The 20,552-nt window shown below is 38.2% G+C and overlaps 1 protein-coding gene across 1 annotated transcript in view; it reads left to right on the forward strand.

The window, feature by feature from the left end:
* PIK3R3 (phosphoinositide-3-kinase regulatory subunit 3) overlaps nucleotides 1-20,552 on the forward strand; it is an 85,690-nt gene that overhangs the window by 51,947 nt on the left and 13,191 nt on the right. Inside the window, exons 4-7 of the mRNA XM_027108655.1 lie at nucleotides 6,309-6,489; nucleotides 6,880-7,005; nucleotides 14,856-14,998; nucleotides 17,543-17,719. Of these exons, the coding sequence (XP_026964456.1) occupies nucleotides 6,309-6,489; nucleotides 6,880-7,005; nucleotides 14,856-14,998; nucleotides 17,543-17,719 (627 nt within the window). The remainder of the gene's footprint in view (nucleotides 1-6,308; nucleotides 6,490-6,879; nucleotides 7,006-14,855; nucleotides 14,999-17,542; nucleotides 17,720-20,552) is intronic.

The raw sequence follows: 20,552 nt of genomic DNA on the forward strand, positions 1-20,552 counted from the left end.
GACACTTCTTCTTAGAAACAGTTTATTGTCTTGGCTGTTGTGACATCACCCTCTCCTAATTTCCTTCCTAACTCCTTTGCTCAATATCCCAGGGCTCAGAATTGGGCCTCCTTTTCTCCATTCTCCCAAGGTGAGCTTGTCCTCTCCCATGGCTTTAATATACAGCTTTGTGGTGATGATTCATAAACCTTATCTCCAGCTCTGACCTCCTGAATTCCAGATGCATATATCCAGTTGCTACTTAGATAACTAGAGGACATACTAATTTTAATATAATCAAAGCAGAATTCTTGATTTCTAATGCATCTCCTCTACCCAGACTGTTTCTCTTCTAGTCTTTCCTTTTTTCAGAAGCAGAACCACGATCTCTACAGTTACTAGAACCACAAATCTTTTTTTTCCTCCCTTTCCCTCAGCCTCACATCCAAGCCATCATTAAACGAGCCCTGCCAACTCTACCTCCAAATCTACATCCATAATCTCTTCACACTTCTCTACCATCCAAATCTAAGCCACCATCTTCTTGCTTATATTTCATAGTTACCTCCTAACAGATTTGGATATGTAGAAAGTTGGGAGAGAAGGTTTGCAGGATTAGGTAACAATAGGAACAAAGATATGAAGGTGAGGAACTATAGAGTCCTGTTCTGTGAGATGCAATCCCATTTGGCTAGAGGGTAACATTTGAAAAGAGGAAAAAGCAGTAGGGGATAGAAGGTTGGAAAAGGGTCATATTGAAGAGGGCTTTGAATTCTAAAATTTGGAGTTTGTGTTTATTATCATAGGGAGGAGGGGGAACCATTTCATTTTTTTAAAAAATTTATTTATTTTTGGCTGCGTTGGGTCTTTGTTGTTGCACGTGGGCTTTCTCCAGTTGCAGCCAGCAGGGCCATTCTTCGCTGCAGTGAGCAGGCTTCTCATTACAGTGGCTTCTCTTTGTTGCGGAGCATGGGCTCTAGGCACGTGGGCTTCAGTAGGTGTGGCACGTGGGGTCAGTAGGTGTGGTTTGCGGGCTCTACAGCACAGGGTCAGTAGTTGTGGCGCACGGGCTTAGATGCTTCACAGCATGTGGGATCTTCCTAGACCAGGGCTTGAACCCCTGTCCCCCGCATCGGCAGGCAGATTCTTAACCACTATGCCACCAGGGAAGTCCCCCATTTCATTTTTTAAATAGGGAAGTTATATGATCAGACCATATTTGAATAGAAAAAAATAAAAAAGGATAGAGACTAGTAAAGAGTTAAAAGGCTATTATTAATTGAGAGGGAATGATCATCCAGAATTAGATTTATTCTTTAATCATTTAATATTATTGAGTGCCCACATTGTTCTAGGAAAAGAAAATGATGGACAAGCCAGACATGGTCTCTTGTCTATAGTGTTTATATTTGGGAAGGGGTATTAGTGGGGGAGAGGGAGACAAAATAAACACATAAAAAAGAAATGAGGGAGTTCCCTGGCAGTCCAGTGGTTAGGACTTGGCATGGCCCTGGGTTCAATCCCTGGTTGGGGAACTAAGATCCCGCAAGCTGCGAGGCACAGCCAAAAAAGAAATGAGACTGAATCACTTTGTTGTACACCTGAAACTAACACAATATTGTAAATCAACTTAGTTCAATAAAAAAAAGAAAAGATAATTTCACAGTGTATGAAGTGCTATATAGGGAATACATAAGGTTATCTGATAACAGAATATGAGGAAAGGGAATTTCACATAGTTTTCAGGAGGGCCTCTCTTGAGGATATGACTTTGGAAAACTGAAGAATTAGAAAGAGCCAGCCAGAAAAGTGTTCCAGGGAGAGGGAACAGAAAATGCAAAGACACTGATTTTGGAAAGATTTGGTGGATCCAATGAATGCAGAGACTGCTGTGCCTGGCTTCCAGTGTGAACCACAGAGTGGTAGGAGATGAAGTTGAAAGTGGAAAGAGCCCAGTGCAGAGAGCCTGATGAGCCATGGTAAGGAATTTGAAATTTATTTCTAAGTGCAAAAAAAATTAATAAAAGGTTTTAAGCAGGAAAATGACATGATTGAAAGATTAAATGAACTATTACGTAGGATGGTGGCTCTAGGAATGGAGTTGAGGAATCAAAGTAAGAGGCAATGTGGAGCTAAGAGCTAAAAGAATTTGATAATAGAAAAGGTATGAGGTTGAGGAGGAGTTAAAAGTGACTGGTTTGACCCCTGCGGGGCTTAGAATGAATGTGCCATTTATAGAAATAGGAGAGCCAGGAGCAGTTGATTTTTAGCTGCTTCAGAACTTCCAGGTTAAAAAATATCTAGAATATGGCTAGAAATTTAGGTTTAATGCTTAGGAGAGAGTATAGGGCCAGAAAAAGATTCAGGTACCATCTATATAGAATAATTGGAATTTTAAAGAAAGAGTTTATTTTGGAAAAAATGGGTAGAGGCTGAAGGCAAATTTTTTTAGGGAATAACTGTGTTTAGCAGCAGGATGGAGGCAGAGAAAGAGCAGTCTAAGAGTTGAGAGAAAAGAGTAATGTCCTAGAGGTCATGGGAGTATGAAATATTAAGAAGGAAGTGGAGATGGAGGGAAGGAAGGGAGTAGGGAAATTTCAGTCACTGCAAAGAATCTGAGCCTGGGATAGAGGAAGTGAGCAGAGTCTGAATTTGGTGACCCTCAAATGAGAGGAATGAGAGTGAAGTCAGACTGCAGAGAGTAGGTGATGAGAAAGTAGAGGTTTTTCAATTCAGTAACCATTTAAAAAAATCAGCAAATAGTATTTATTATAGAAAATCTGGATAGTTAACAAATCTTTAGGAATCTGATATATGCCAGGCATTGGGCCAGGTGCTAGGATATAAGAAGGAATAGCATGATTCTTCTGTTCAAGAAGATTACAGTGAGGGAGAGGCATAATTAAAAATCCACCACCACAATTCCTTCATGTCTTTACTTCCCTCCTTCTCTGTTTAGGGTCCATGGTCCACTATTAAAGTTACCCTTGTGAATATATCCTCTCTCCAAACTTGCTCCTCTCTCCCTTCATAGTAGTCGTCTAACTATATTCCAACACTTGTTAAATTCAACTCTCCATCTATTTTTTGCTTATACCTGGGCAGCTGAATGTGGAGAAAAATACATCATGCTGATTGGTCTCACATTAACTTTGTGACTGCTAATCTTAAGTGGGCATTTAGTACTGCCCAGCTGAATTTGCATTTCCGCAATCCATTTGCTCTCTCACTTTTCCTAGATGATAATTTCACATATTCTTTTTTTTCTCTTCAGATCAACAACCCACCTCCTTCCCTTTTAACAAGCTGCTTCCTGTTTCTCTGAGGACATGGAAGCAGTTAGAAGCCATAATTCCATCATGCTCCTGTTGCTATAGCTGTCAACATGAATGTAAATACTCTGCCTTTTTCCTGTTCCATTCGTGTCCTTGTCCAAGATCCTGTTGTGGACTGGATCCCATCCCATCCCTCTAACCTACTCAAGGACATCACCCTAGGAATTATCTTGTCCTTTCTTTTGTATCAACAGTTTTTGTCTCTCTACTGAGCCGTTCCCATCAGTATATAAATATGCTATACTGTCTCTCACTTAGGAATAGTAAATAAAGAATACTCCCTTGACTCTCTTTCTCTTTCCAGCTATTTCCCTATTTCTCTGCTCCCATTTACAGCAGTATTCCTAAAGACAGTTCTCTATAGGCATTTCTTCTATCTCTTCTTTCATTCTCTTTAATCCATTCCAGTCAGGCTTCCATCCTTACCATTCCACTGAAACCATTTTGTCAAGATCACTTAGTGATTCTCTACTTTGCCAAGCCCCAAGATCATTTACCCAGTTGATTATTTCCTCTTTGTTGAAATGCTTTTTTTTTTAATTGCTTTTTTTGGATACCATTTACTTATTAATTCCCCTCTCTTGGTTTCCTTTGTCATCTCTCTGACCACTAAACATTGGTGTACCCCAGGACTTAGAACTCGGACCTTTTCTCTTATTCAACTATGTTCATCTTCAAATAACATCTATAGGCTGACAATTCCTGATTTTATACATCTAGCCCAGAACTTTCTCCTGAACTTTAGATTCTTCACATAGGCTGCAGGATCCTCTGCTCTTGGATGTTCACTAGGCATCTCAAATGTAACATGTCTAAAACAAAATTGTTTTTTCCTCTTTAAACGTGTTCCTTTTATATATCCTTCTTCACTCCAATAAATGACAGTTCCATTCTGGCTACTTAAGATAAAAACCTTGAAATCATCTTTACCTTGTCTCTTTCTCTTATATCCATATCCAGGCCACAGCATATCCTGTCAGCTCTCTCTTCAACATATATTCAGAATCCCACCATTTCTCAGTGTCTCCACTGCTACTACTCTTGTCCAGGACACCATCATGTCTTGCCTAGATTATCTTTCCACTCTACCCCTTCCCACTTTGTATGGTCTCACCTCAACCTAGCAGCTAGAATGAGCCTTTTAAAACACAAAATAGATGATATCATTCTGCTCAGACCCTCTTGTGTTTCCCTGTCTTACTCAGCAAAATCCAAAGCCATTACGATGACCCATAGGCTATTAAATGATCTAAGCTCGTTTTATATCTTTTATTTTGTCTCCCACTACTCTCCTTTTTGCTCATTCAGCCCCAGCATCACTGGCCTCATTGCTGTGCCTGGAATATGCCAAGCTTTCTTCTACCTCAGGGGCTTTGCACTTGCCGTTCCCTCTGTCTGGAAAACTTCTCCCCCAGATATCTGCTGTGCTAGCTCCCTCAATTCATTTAGGACTCTGCTAAATGTCACCTGAACAGAGTGGTTTTCCTTGTTTAACATGTATAAAATAGCAATCTCTCCACCCCCAGAATGATCTCTTCCCTTTACTCTGCTTTATTTTTTTTCCAAAGGACTTAATACCAGTTGATATATCTAGTTGTATATTTTATATGTTCTATCTTAATGAAAAATTCTTTATCCTCTTTATAAATATGGAGATACATTCCTCATGCTGCTAAATTGGAAGTTCTGTGAGAGCATGTACTATATCTGGCCTGCTTATCATTATGTCCACTGTGCCTCATACAGTTCCTGGCACATAGTAGATGTTCAATAAGTTTTTTTTGAATGAATGAGTGCTTTTTAGCTTTTCTCTAGCAGAAAGACCAGCTTGCATTTATTGTGGGTATATGTGTGGGTATATACACCTATAGAAACTGCATATGATTAGGTGGTCCTTCTAATGTACATTTTACAGGAATAGTTCTTCATCCATCTAAACAGTGACCTTCTGAGCATTAAATTTAAATCAATCCACAGATTCAAACCAATTGTGTTTGACCTTTCACAAATCCCAGTGGTTCATTTATCATGTGTAATGGCATGGCATAAAGAGATACAGAAGCATATTTTTTCCCCATTAAGTCTGCATTCTGCTATAAGAACAGTTGAGTGGGAATGGTGCAGTATTTTGCTATGATATAACGAATACATCTGCTCTGGTTTTAGATTATACCTTATGGGACTTGTAAAACATTGCCATTTTAAGCTTTGGTTATAAATTATCTTTTAAGGGACCATTGGATATGACTCAGTAAGCAAAAGTGGTCTAAACTATTCAAGCATCAGATTACATCCATCTAATATAAATGACTCTTCAAAAGCTGTACTTTGTAAAACAGTTGAATGACAGTTGAATCATTTACATATTGTGATAGCCTAAATAAATAGTCATTTCCAAGAATTACAAGCAAATATAAAAGAAAAAATAATGTAAGGTGCTAGATTAATTACTCAGCTATAAATCATTCAAGGAGCTTAATTATGTTTGTGCATTAACAATAAAACCTTGAGTGCTGTGTTGGTGTATGTATGACAAATGGTTATCATCCCCTTTCATGTAGAGATTGCTTCTGCTTCCCTCCACAGACACACAACCACGTACCTTTAGATCCCAAAGAGATTGTCCCTGTTCTTCCTGATATAGAATTTAAATTTAAAAATTCATTCAGAAAATAAACAAAAGATACAATTTACTTGTGTTTTGATTTTTTTTAGTGATTATTTTTGCTAAATTTGTTGATACTGGAAGCTGTGTAAGTATGCTGACCTTTAGTAACCAAGATATTTTATAGACAAAAGAAATAGTTGTTAAAAAAATATGATATTATGTATACTTCTACACACATAACATGTGCCTTTTTACCCATTCCAGTTTCATTAACATAGTAAAAACTTGTTTATAATGTAATACCAAGCTTTCATATCTCCATGTGAAAGTAGAACTTCAATAGAATTTTTTGGGAAAAAAATCTACAGTTGTTTTCTTGTTCACAGGAAGGGAGGCAATAATAAGCTAATAAAGATCTATCATCGAGATGGTAAATATGGCTTTTCTGATCCTCTGACATTTAATTCTGTGGTGGAGCTCATTAGCCACTATCATCATGAATCTCTTGCTCAGTACAATCCCAAACTTGATGTGAAGCTGATGTACCCAGTGTCCAGATACCAACAGGTATGATTACACAATTTTTTTTGGCTGTGCTGTGCAGCATGCAAGATCTTAGTTCCCCCACCAGGGATCGAACCCGTGCCCCCTTCAGTGGAAGTGTGAAGTCTTAACCACTGGACCGCCAGGGAAGTCCCATGATTACACAAGCTCTTGATAGCTAATTGGCAAGTCATTATTTAACAACATCATTTGATTCTAACTTACCAGGCTTATCAGTTAGAAAAAAGAAGAAATTTAGATGTTTAAAATTTCCTACTTAAGATTTAAGATATTTTTAGAACTTATTTTGTGGCTACTACTCCTTAATAGCTTGTTGTATGTGTTTATTAACTTTATATAAAAATACCTCTGTTTATGTTTCCTATTCTTTATTTCTTTTGTTTACCTGTATAGGATCAGTTGGTAAAAGAAGATAACATTGATGCAGTAGGTAAAAAACTGCAAGAGTATCACTCTCAGTATCAGGAAAAGAGTAAAGAGTATGACAGGCTATATGAAGAATATACCAGAACATCCCAGGTTAGTATATTTTTGTTGTTTAGGCCAATAAGTATGCAATAAGTATTATAGTTATATCGGATTTTCTATAATTTTATAATTTTCTATAATTCACCTGACAATCTTCAGCTGTCTTAATATCTTTTTTTAATTTAAAAAGTTTTTAAATTTATTTTTTATTGATGTATAGTTGATTTACATATATAAATTCTTATATATATGTATATATAAAAATTATTTTTCAGATTCTTTTCCATTATAGGTTATTACAAGAAATTGAATATAGTTCCCTGTGCTATACAGTAGGACCTTGTTGTTTAAGCTATCTTAATATCTTTTTGTTTTTAATTGAAGTATCCTTGATTTACAATGTTGTGTTAGTTTCTGGTGTATAGCAAAGTGATTCAGTTATACATATGTATACGTATTCTTTTTCATATTAATATCTTTTAATATCAAATAAACTGGTTTGAATAATACCAACTTATTATTGAATAAGTTTTCAATAGGGTATAAACACTGTGCTCCTATACATCTTTATTCCTCCCCCTTTATATTGTTACTACCACTGATTACATTTTTATACATTGCCAATTAGCATAGATTTATAATTATTGTTTTATGCATTTGTCCTTTAAATCATATAGGATTTTATATTTACTTATCCAGTTACCTTTACCAGTATTCTTTATTTCTTCATGTAGCTTTTTTTTTTTTTTTAATATTTATTTGGCTGCACCAGGTCTTAGTTGCGGTACGCGGGATCTTCGTTGCCTCATGTGGGATCTTAGTTGCAGCACATGGGATCTAGTTCCCTGACTAGGGATCAAACCCGGGCTCCCTGCACTGGGAACTCGGAGTCTTAGCCACTGGACCATCAGGGAAGTCCCTCTTCATGTAGCTTTGAGTTACTGTCTAGTGTCCTTTCATTTCACCCTGAAGGAGTCTCTTGAGCATTTCTTGTAGGGCAAGTCTAGTGGTAACAAACTCCTTCAACTTTTGTTTATCTGGGCATATCTTAATTTCTCCTCCTTCATTCTTGAAGGACAGTACTGCTGGTTATAGAATTTTTGGTTGATGGTTTTTTTTTTTCTCTCAGGGCTTTAAATATGCCTACCCACTGCCTTCTGGCCTCCATGTTTCAGATGAGAAATCAGCTATTAATTTTATTGGGGGTCATTTGTATATGACAGGTTGCTTCTCTCTTGCTGCTTTCAAAATTCTCTCTTTGTGTTTTGACAATTTGACTATAGTGTGAAATACTTGTTTTTTTTATATCTTTGTCTATAGTTTATAATTGTTAACTGTGAAGGGTATTCCAGTCTTACTGTGCTTCATGGTACCTTGTTTTAACCCTAGAATTAATGTTCTTGATTTCTCAGCCCCAAAGCCCTTGATCTTATTTCTAAGCTAGTGTCTGTGGTGGGCAGTGTAAAGGTAGAGACTGCACCAGGAACCTCAGGACTGGAGGAGTTTATTAGGGAATATTGGCCTGTGAGGATTATAGGTTAGGTATGAGATATAGTGCTGATTGGGGAAAGGTGTGGGATTACAGTGGCCAGAATTGCCGTAATGGTCCATTTTTCTATGTGAGATGTTTGATTTCATTTTATTTTCAGGTTTTCTTTTATTAGTTAATTAGTTATTCAGAATGATTTTAATAACTTTTTTTCCCTTTTCTGATACTTGTGTCTGTGGTGTGCCTGTGTGTATATGCTTTTTTTTACACTGCAAATTTCAGCTTTTCTGTATTCCTTTACCTCTTCTAGGTGCATTATCTGTGATGAGGCTAGTGTTTGAGTTAGAATGGGGAAAAAGTTACTGAGGAATCAACATATGTGGTCAACATTAGGGGATGGTGAAATTATCATACATATAATAGAAGGTTATACAGCTATTAGAATAGTTTTCAGAAATTATTTTAAAACTTCTTGATTTTTAAAAAGTGAAAAAGTTATGTAAATATATATGTTAAATTCAATATAAATGTTGCTGAATTCTATGAATTATATCACACAACGTAAAAGTCCCTATTCCCCAGAGGCAACTGCTGTTATTAAGTGCTTCTTAGGAATTCCTGATGACCTGAGAAATGCTAATGATGTAGTTTCAGGTAAAGGAGACAGCATTTAGAATTGTGTGTACATGATTTCAGCTGTGGGTGTACCTACTCACCTGAAGGGAGAAGACTTTATAAAAATATTCTGGGATGTTTTGGGGATAGAATTAGAGAGATTTGGGGAAAATACAGTTAAAATAGAAAGAAGGAAATAATAAAAAAATAATATGCATGTATTATTCTATAACAAAAATGGCATTTCTTCTTTTTAAAACAAAATGAACACTACCAAACGTAAAATAGATAGCTAGTGGGAAGCAGCTGCATAGCACAGGGAGATCAGCTCGGTGCTTTGTGACCACCTAGAGGGGTGAGATAGGGAGGGTAGGAGGGAGGGAGATGCAAGAGGGAAGAGATATGGGGACATATGTATATGTATAACTGATTCACTTTGTTATAAAGCAGAAACTAACACACCATTGTAAAGCAATTATACTCCAATAAAGATGTTAAAAAAAACAAAAAAAATGAAATTATTCTATAACCATCAAAAAAAATAAGGCAGTCTACATTTACTGATTTTGAGTGGTTTCTAAGACATATTAAGTAAAAAAAAAAAAAAGTGAGGTACAGAAAAATATATGTGGTAGAGAGAAGCCCGTGCGCTGCAACGGAAGATCCCACATGCTGCAATGAAGATTCCACTGGCAGCTAAGACCTGATGCAGCCAAATAAATAAATAAATAATTTTTAAAAAGAAAAATATATGTGGTATACTGTCATTTATGGTTAAAAAAAGAATTTGGAAGGTGTTATATATTTATATATACTCAGAATATCTCTGGTCAAAAACTGACATACTCTCTGGGGAAGGTAATTAAGGCAGTGAGGGTGCAGGAGTAGGGAACTTAATCTTTACTATTCTTTTGTATTGTTTGATTTATTTTTTTTCTCTGTGCATGTATTACCTTTTTAAAAAATATAAAATGAACTGAATTGGAATTTAGGAGATTTATTTTCTAATCCTGGTTATGTTAAAAACTAGTGATGTCCCATGAGAGACATCACTTGTCCATGCTTCAAGTTCCCATCTATAAGATGCAGATACTGGCAACTACAGCTATATTTGAGTGTGAATGTGTGTTTGTGAGAGAGAGAGAGAGAGAGAGAGAGAGAGAATCAGGTATAAAAGGTTAGCACAACCATCCAAAAACATTTATTGAATACCTAGTCTAGGTATGAAACTATATTTGACTCTAGAAATACAGAGGGAGAGATGAGGCCCTATTTTGTAAAAGTGCAAAGTGCTCTGACAATATTTGTTAAATATAATGTGCATTAGTCAAAATAGCATACTTTAATCCCTTTCCTCTGCATCAAATAAAACTATGATGGGTTACTATAATTGTGTGTGTATATTTATTTAAAGGGCAATGTATAACACTATGTTTAATCTCACAAAAACATTGAGTAAAAGATTCAAAAGAATATATATATAATATGAGTGTATTCTATAAGGTACAAAACCAAGCAAATGTTAACTTTTTAATTTTGGCTGTGAGCATAAAGTGGTAAAACCATAAAGAATAACAAGGAAATGATCATCATAAAGGGCAGGATAATGTTATCACCAAGGCAGGGAAGGTAGAGTGGGAAAAGGCAGGGAGTTGTGATCCAGAAAGCATACACAGGGAATTTCTGGGGTGCTGGTAGTGGATGTTCATTTTATAATAACTTGTTAAGCTGTGTATTTTTTATGTACTTTACTGTTATGTTATATCTCGTGCTAAAAAATGATAAACATTAAAAGCCCATGGCTGTATGCAAAAACAATGTGACTATTTCTATAGATCAGAGGTGGAAGAGAAACCCATAATAAATAATCATAAATGGAACTTTTGGATCTGGAAATAAGCAGAGACAGCTGAGAGCTTGACCTCCCTGGTAGTTCCTTCTCAGTCTTCTTTGCTGATTTCTCCTCTTTGACCATTGTTCTATTCTCCTTTCTGGATAGTCATTCACTCTCTGGTGTGATCTCAAAGAGTCTCATGGCCTTTACATACACCTATATGTCAGTAACTCCCAAAATTCTATCTCTGGTTCTTCTGACTTCTTTTAACTCTAGACTCATATATTCAACTGCCTATTCAACAGCCCCACTTGGATGTTTAAGTAGATATCTCAAGCTTAACATATCCAAAATTGAACTCTGATATTCCACGTCAAGGCTGTTCTACCCTTTGCTTTCCCCATCTCAATTGAGAATTATAATATTCTTCTTACTCAGGTCAAACGCCCTGAAGTCTCTTTCTTTTACATGTTGCGTCCAGTCCATCAGGCATTCCTGTTGACTTTACTTTTAGAATATACCCAGAATCCTACTCCTCCTCACCACATCCATTGCTAATACCTTGATCTAAGCCACTGTCAGTCATTTATCACAGAAACCTCCGAACTGGTCTTCTTGCCCTTATCTATACTCCCCTTGCCCTGGTCAGTTCTCAACATAGCAGCTAGGTGATACTTGTAAAACATAGGTAAGATCATAGCACTCCTTTGTTTGAGACCCACCTCTGGTTCCACGTTTTACATAGAGTGAAAGCCAGAGTTCTCTCTACAATGCCAGTATGATCTGTGTCCCTCTTTCTCTCTGACCTCATTTCTTATAACTCTCTTCCCCACTATACTCCAGCCACACTAGCCTCCTTGTGACTCCGCGAATATACTAGACCTGCTGCCTATCTTTGAGTCTTTGCACCAGCCATTTCCTTGCCTGAAACACTTTCCCCCGAGATAGGCACCTGGCCAACCACCTCACCACCTTCAAGGCTTTGCTCAAATGTTGTCATCTCAGCGAGGCTCACTTGACAACTTTATTTGAAATTCCAGCTCACATTTCACTTCTCCTTTCCCACTCTACTTTTCTTTTTCCGTAATACTTCTTACCTTCTAAAAAACTATGTAATTTATTTACTTGTTCTATTATTTATTGTCTGTATAACCCCCTAAACTATAAGTTCCAGGAGGGCAGAAATCTTTAAGTTTGTTTACTTACATATCCCAAATGCTTCAAATAATGCCTGGCGTATAGTTAGTGTTCAATTATTTGTTGAATGAATTTATGCAAGATAATGAACCAAAGCACTCCACCCTTGTCAAGGGTGTGAAGTCAGACTCATGGTATGGACTGGAATCTTGGGGCGGGCTAACCCTCCTGTGAATGGAGGCAAGAAAAAATGGCCTCTATTGCATATGGCTTTGGTTTGTGTAGAGCTGCATTTCTGCTTTCTTGTCATGACTGGAGAAAGCAGAGAAAGCTCCACGTGCTGCACACATGCCCAGTAATATGGGGGCTTTAACAGCAGAATATGAGTTCTGGGCAGCTAAGAGACTGGGTTCTGGAATTGGAATCCCTGGTTGGGGAGCTGGGAATGGGGGTGGATGGAAGCAACCAAAAAAGCCACGAGGTCAAAGCTAGAAGAGGGCTAATTCCTCCGTGTGAGAATTGACAGCAACACCTGAGATGGGGCTGAGCGGAGAAGAGCCTTGGAGGCTTAATGCTTTGGGAGGTAGAGGAAGAGAGGGCGGGATCCAAAGGGATCCAGTGATTAGCAGTTTAGGAGATGTGCTGGGACAATGAGTGTTAAAGGGAGATTAAAGAATTGACCTCTGTTTGTGTCTTAGTGTTTCTAAGTGTTATAGACCTTCCCTGTTTTTTTCTGTGAAATCTTAGATACAATCTAGATTGCTTTAATGTAATCGAATTCTTCCCAGTGAATGGGAAGAGATGGTGTATCCTGAATCAGAGTCGGCACAGGGTGAGAATAGGCTGTATGTGGGGATATTTGGCATCCGGATTACATATAATTAGGAGGCAAAGTGATAGGATTTAGCAATGGTTTGGGATTAGAGACAGGAATTCAGCAATGAGATCATTGGTGACCTTGGAAAGAGCAGTCTCTGTGGAATGGTGAGTACAGAAGCCAGAATAGGGCGAGTTGCAGTATGAATGAGAGATGAGGAAAGAGAGAGAACCCATATAAACAACTTTTTTAAGAAGCTTAACTGTGACTGGAAGAGAAATTAAGGTTAAGGAACTTTTTTTTTTCAAAGTGGTGTTACTTGAACTTGTGTGTATGCCGATGAGAAGGAACCTTAAACTGGTGGAGTGAATGCTGTAAGAGGGGCTAGTTGATGTGATGAGATGAAGTGCCTGAGAAAGGAAAAGGAGGTGAGACCCAGAGCACATGTAGGTAAAAGAGAAGAGAAGGAGAGCAGGTATAAATAAAGGTAGGGTTACAGTTTCGGTGGTAGGTATAATGGCGTTGTTTGAGGGGGAGCTGCTGCTTTGGCAGCAGCACCAAATACTTTTTCCTTTGCTGCCCTATCTACCAACACACACAACAGTGTCAGTAAAGTCAAGTTTTTGGTGTTTCCTTTGAAGATACAGGGCCAGAATTTTAATAGGTAATTTCTAACCTTGCAAGGGAGCCACGACTATAATTTGAGAGTTGTAGAATTTGAGAGTTGTAGAATTTATAGCTAGATATTTAGATACGGGCATTACAATAAGTTTACAATACTATTTGAGATAATGTATGATATAACCTCAGCTGTATGAAACATCACAAGGTTCTAGTGTCCCATATCTGCTAATCCCCTTATGTTCCAGCCCTACCGAGCAATTGCTGATCCCTAACATCCACTATTATTTCATGTATATGTCATGCCATGCCTTCTATGTGCAATGCTGAATTTTCTTCTCAGTTAAGACCTAGCTCAGATGTTGCCTCGTCCATGAAGTCTCTGTAAAGCAGTAAGTAACTTTATTGCCCCACTTTATTGCCTCTATCGTGACATGAAACAAAACCTTATAAAAGTTCAGGAATCTATTTTGCCTGTATATTCTGAATCCTGGAGGGCAGGCCCCATGTTTTATGAATCTCTTTAACACCAGGTGGTACTTTCTAAACAGTGGATTCTCAATAATCATTTGTTGAAATTAATCATTGCTAAATAGTTGAATTATCCCATAAGCACCAAAACTTTTAAAATTGTAAACATTCAGGATTGCAATCTTTCTAGATCTTTACACATATTTCTTGATTTTCTAAAGTAAATTGAACAAAATTTAACCCTCTTTGAAGATTTTAGGAGAATCATGATTCAGAAGCTAAAGTGTACAAATATATTCAGAGCTCATTGGAATGCGGAGGACCACTTACCCTATGTGGTGAACAATGTGAACGGCTTAGCCTCCTGGGCTTCTGTTTTGTGGAGTTTTTAGTTTTTCATATTATTCTGCATCTCGTTTTAGCAGCTATTCTTCCCCTTTGCATTTTCTGCTTCTAATTAGATTAATCTACTAATGAATCTGTTTAGGAAACGCCATGCTTTAGAAATGAAAGTAAGTATAAGTAGACTCTATAGGGCTCTTCTGGAAATAAGGCTTTGCATGTTGGTGCATGAACTCCTCTGCTCTGTCTCTTCACTCGTTCAGCACCTTTTGGGGGTCAGCACTACATTAGTTACAAAGGCAGAACTTTATCCTTGTCTTCAAGATGTTCAGGGTTAATCTCTCTTAGCAACTCAGAGGGCTTTCTGTGTTTCTCAGCTATATTTCAGGTAATAGTTATTTTTCTTTTATTTTAGGGTTTGAATGATGTATTTTATATACAAGTAATACGGGTAGAAGGGTTTGTTTTGGTCCCCTTAATTTGATATTATATGGAATCGTAACAAGAATTGTTTTAAGCCTAAGGTTACAAAAAATACAAAGATAATGAAGTGTGTGTGTTTTCTTTTTTTACAGGAAATACAGATGAAGAGGACTGCAATTGAAGCTTTTAATGAAACAATTAAAATATTTGAAGAGCAGTGTCATACACAAGAACAACATAGCAAAGAATATATTGAGCGATTTCGGAAAGAGGGGAATGAAAAGGAAATTGAACGGTAAATCTACCTGATACCTCCAAGTGCATCAGTGACCCGAGACATCTTTTCTTCTCCAATAATCTCTGACATGTCTGCTTTTACGCCCTCAAACTTGACAGTCCTGCCATATGGAATTACTTGCTGTTCCCACTAATGGCACCAAGCTGAATCTTGTCTCTTCTGTGTTCTTTCTCCGTCCTCCAAAATTGTTGACCCCGGCTCATCCTTTAGGACTCGGTTTAGATACAACTTACTGGAAAATTTTCCCTGACTCCCTAGACTGGTTTAGGGGCTTTTTATCCCCACCCCTACAGCATCTATCCTGATCCCTAGTGTAACATTTACTGAAAGTCACACTCACTGAATTTTGAGCTTGTTGAGAGTAAGGGTGGTGGCTTATTTTCCCTGATAGCTCCAGCAGGTTTTATGGTGCCTGAGAGTACATAGTGGTGCCCATGGAATATTTGTTGAACTGAAAACCAACGGCAGCAGTCTGACAATTAGTTGAAGGCAGAGCAAGACCATTGGCAGGAAGACCAGCCTGCATGTTGCAGGTGACTGATTGCGTCTTTGTGGTCATCAGGTTAAAAGACGGTGAAGGCTTGAACCAGAGCAATGGCACGAAAGGAGGGGTAGTTAGTAGAAATGCTGAGGACTTGGTGCCTGACCAGATCTGGCAGGTGTGGGAGAAGCCAAAGATAATTCCTAGATTTCTGATATTAGTGACTAAGGGATGTGTAATTCACCAAAACGGGAAGTACATCAGGGGAGTTCAGGGTTGGAACCAATGAGTTTTGAAGTTCCTGTGAAAACCCAAATGGAGTTGTCTGAGAGGCAGGCAGCTGGTTATCTGGATTTGGAACTCACAGTACAGAAGGCATTTGGGAGGCCAAAGTGTTGTAGGTGACTGCTAAGGATGAGATTACACAGAGAGTGAGAAGCATGAGTATTGGATCTGGCAACTAAAAGAGTATTGGGAACCTTTATCAAAGCAAATTTAGTGGAGTATTAGAAAATGAGCCAAATAACATGGGGCTGAGGAGTGAAAAAGTGGATCATAAAGAAAAATGAATCACATGCAAGGGAAAAGCAAAATTATTTCTCATATTAGCACCAAAGTGTTAGTGAACTTCTGTGTGCCTAAGAATAGTATTAAGTGCTGTGAGGCAGTATAGCTTAATGAATAAAACTGTGGGCTTAAACGCTATATTAACCATTTACTAGCTGTGTGACCTTGAGTGAGTTACTTAACTCTCTGAGCCTGTTTCTTCCTCCATAAAATTGTGGATAAAACCTTGTTGAAATGCTATGAGGACTAAGTGATACACACACACACATTTATGGTAGAGAAAGGTAGGGGTGTGTGTGTGTGTGTGTGTGTGTGTGTGTGTATCTTGACATATGGTATCAGTAAGTGACAGTTATTACTAATAATGAAGAAATAGAAAAGAACTTGTAGTTTAGTTGCAAAGGGAGTTAAAGTATCATGATGATGTTTTAATAGTAATATAAAACTACATATTATTGAGTGACAAATGAGTAATGTGGACAGTTGTTGCCTTAGGATTCAGAGCACAGCAAAACTTTGTGTGCTGGAAAAGCTTAGGGCCGTCATCTACTGAGTGCTTACCAAGATGTCCCAGGCACAGTTTAGTCCTTTTACATGTATTACCACAATTAATTCACATAGTACCCCAGCTTTACTTGTTCAGTCATGGCTGGATCCAGGGCCCAAACAAGATCATCAGGATTCCCCTCATGCTGTGTCTTTTGGCTCAGTTTTTCTCTGTGTTGGCTTCATCCTCAGGCAGGCTTTCCCTACGAGGTAGCAATATTAGCTGCTGGGAGTCCTAGAATCACATGTTCACAACTTAGTCCCAGTGGAAAGAGAGAATCTCTGTTTACAATATTTCTAGTAAGAGTCCTAGATTTGACTCTCATTGGGTCAGTTTGGGTATTATTCCCATTTCTGAACAAGTCATTGTGGCCTGAGGCAGGGATAGGATGGAATGGAACACTCTTTTTTTTCTTTTTTAATTAATTAATTCATTTATTTTTGGCTGCGTTGGGTCTTCGTTACTGCGCATGGGCTTTCTCTAGTTTGGGTGAGCAGGGTCTACTCTTCATTGTGGTGTGTGGGCTTCTCATTGCCGTGGCTTCTCTTGTTGAGCACAGGCTCTAGGGCGTGCAGGCTTCAGTAGTTGTGGCATGCAGGATTCCATAGTTGTGGCACACAGGCTTAGTTGCTCCAGGGCATGTGGGATCTTCCTGGACCAGGGCTCAAACCCATGTCCTCTGCATTGGCAGGCGGATTCTTAATCACTGCGCCACCAGGAATGGAACACTCTTATTGGCCAGGCTGGGTGGTATGGATGTTCACCTGTGAATCTGAGATGGGGGCAGGGAACATGAGGGTGCTGTTCCCAGAAGAGTAGGAATGGATATGTGCCAGGCAAAAACAGCAGATGTCCACCACACTTCAGGTGTTAGGGCTGTGTTCATACTGTGGAAAGCTCCTGCTTGGTTCGTGTTTTAGCCTTAATATGTCAAATATTTTCACAGAATTATGATGAACTATGACAAATTAAAATCACGTCTGGGTGAGATTCATGATAGCAAAATGCGTCTAGAGCAGGATTTGAAGAAACAAGCTTTGGACAACCGGGAAATAGATAAAAAAATGAACAGTATCAAACCTGACCTGATCCAGCTGCGCAAGATCCGAGATCAGCACCTTGTGTGAGTATTCTGGGACTATGTGGGAGGGATCCACCACCACCTGATTCCTACTGTGCTAGAGACCTTAGAGGTAGAAGAAGAGATTTGTCATTGAGAACTGGCCAGTGAGATTGTAAGAATTTAGGAAAGCAGTCCTGTTAGTAGTCGCGGAATCAGAGTCTACCTGAAGTCAAGCGTGTGGGGCCAGTCAGAAGGTAAGACTGTAATCCATACAAATGAGCAAAATGGTTGAGTTTTAAAGGTACAGATTCCTTAATGTGTGCCTAAAACACAAAACCCAGAATCTTCGGCTACATAGAAGAACCACAGAAACAGAAATTACCCCTCAAAGGCAAGGGCACTAATAGTGGGGGCCTACAAAGAAGTATACAGAATAGTCCGTTAAAGGGTTTTTATATTTAAGAAATAAGATTCTATATTTAAGTAATAGAAATATTACTGTTGATAGCAGGTATGAAAAATGGCACACCTGAGGAGTGATGGAAAACTGTGATTTAGCTAGATATAGGGATATTATCTAAATATAGATTGAAAGATATATTATCAGAACAAGATGTGTGGATTAAGAGTTTTAGGCCAGATGACTGCTTCATAGAAGGAGAAAATCCATGAGAAAGGAAAATATATTAGGTTTAGTTCTAGGTAATAATAGACTGTTATGTAATATGTTTATGGGTGACTTTCATGCATGTAACACACTCAGTTCAAACTCTTGGCAGGAGGAGACAGAGTAAAGACCTCTGAGGGTTTCTTTGTGTCAGAAAGAGGGAGGGGATAAAATACAAGCTTAGAGGTTGGAACATTGGCTGTTGAGTTTCAGTAGAGGAAAATTTAAGGTGATTGTTTTGGGAGCAAACAATTATAACTACACTATACTGAGTAATTTTTAGTAGCACTCCTCTCTAGAGATCTTTCATTTTGCTACTGTGGCCAAAAAAAGTCAACGAAGTACACATAGCATACAGAAGAGCTTTGGAAGCAAGGCAGGGAGGTGCCCTTGTGTAAAAGCAGGATGTGTCTGCTCTTGGAATGCTTATATGGTTTGGGTCATATAATGAAGCTGAAGAAAGGCCCAAGAAGGCTGTGCCATGGACCAAAGGAATGAATGGAAGCACTTCTTTGCCCTGGAAAGTGATGAGATATGAAGAAACCTACCATTCCTAGGTGCATGACTAAGGGTGGCAAACTAGACCTTGAAAGTTCCTTTAACAAGTTATGTAAGCTAAATATAAGAGAATTTAGCTCTATATTTAGAATTTATCATGAATGATAAGCCATGACCTGCTTGTATCCTGCTAGGATATTTAGGGAGACACACAAAACCATTGCCTCTTTTGGAAGTGTTGCTTCCACTGTCCCATAGTCCATGCTTTGATGTTTCTAACAAAGACAATACTAGGATTGGTAGGCTTGATCTGCTCTAATGCTGAAATTGTACAGTCAGTCCTGAAAGAGACTGGTTGTATTGCTGTGTGATACTGAATATGATCTCTCTTTGGTCCTGTGTTGAAGTTGGAATAGGTTGGAATTCTGCAGCACCCAATGAGAGACTGTCATTAGTTTATCAGGTCCCTTTTGCGTGTGGACATTTCCCTGACTTCCCACTGTATAGCCCATAAGGATTTTTTGAGATTTTCTGCTGAGATTCCAATGTACTGTTTCTAGAATATTCTTGAATGCCTAAATGCAGAATTTCATTTCTTAAATATAGAATAAAATATTTCTTAAATATAAAATCCTTTATTTATTTTTACTTTATTTTTAGTTTTTGGCCATGCCATGTGGCTTGCGGGATCTTAGTTCTCCAGTCAGGCCCCACGGCAGTGAGAGCGCAAGTCCTAACCACAGGACCGCCAGGGAATTCCCTAAAAGCCTTTAAAATTCCTTTTCAAAAAAAGGAGTTCATTTGCAATTCTTTTTCATCAGGAGCTAGTTTTCATGATTACCATTTACTTTTCTTGGTATTCATAAACCTGAATGCAAAATAAAGAATAATTTGCCATAACACAACTTAGTCTTCCTGACTAATAAACTATGACTTATTGCCACCCTAAAGTAGGCTCTGTGTAGTGTGTGTCAGTCCATCCACAGCTACGCCCAAAGTAACATTATTATCAGTGATTGGATCATCATTAGCAGCTGATCATATTTTATTTGATCATATTTTAAAAAGCTGGGATAAGTACCTGATCAGATAGATGATAAAATATCAGGCTCCAGAAAGATCTCAGGAGACTGAAACTGTGATCCAAATTGAATATCATAGAACTTAATTTGAATAAATGTCATCTTACACATAGCTCCAAAAAGTCAACTTCCTGAAAGTAAAATTGGAGAGGCAAGATGGGGCAGCTGTGTGTATGAGGAATTCTGAAGGATATTATTACTGTGTCAGTAATTGTTCGGTAAAGGTACACATTGTGACTACAAAAGTTAGTTTAATCTTACATTAAAATGTATCCTAAATAAGCCATTAAAAGTCCCATTCTCTTATGCTGGGTAAACACTCCTTGAGTACAGGAAGCCATCTCTTTATCTGAGGATAATAGGTACTGGAAAAAAAAGTCCACTTAAAGTTAATCCATTTCAAAAAAAACACCGCTAATCCATTTCAAAGGGTGTGCTGGAATTTTCCATTTGCCCTCTCAGTTTCTACTCTTCATCTTTCTCTACCCTGCTCTGTGCCTAAGAAAACGGATCTATTTGCCCTCTGGCTTCTAATTAGTTTTGGCCATTTGGAGGCACTGGCAGGAGATGAGAGGGCAGGAGGAGAGTGAAGTAAGAATATTTATTTTCTGGCTTCCTCTCTGTGTGATCACAGTGAGTTGGCTGT

The sequence above is a fragment of the Aethalodelphis obliquidens genome, unplaced genomic scaffold (genome assembly GCF_003676395.1).
Source record: "Aethalodelphis obliquidens isolate GAN/ISIS:26980383/991018 unplaced genomic scaffold, ASM367639v1 scaffold9, whole genome shotgun sequence".
Taxonomy (NCBI): Eukaryota; Metazoa; Chordata; class Mammalia; order Artiodactyla; family Delphinidae; genus Aethalodelphis; species Aethalodelphis obliquidens.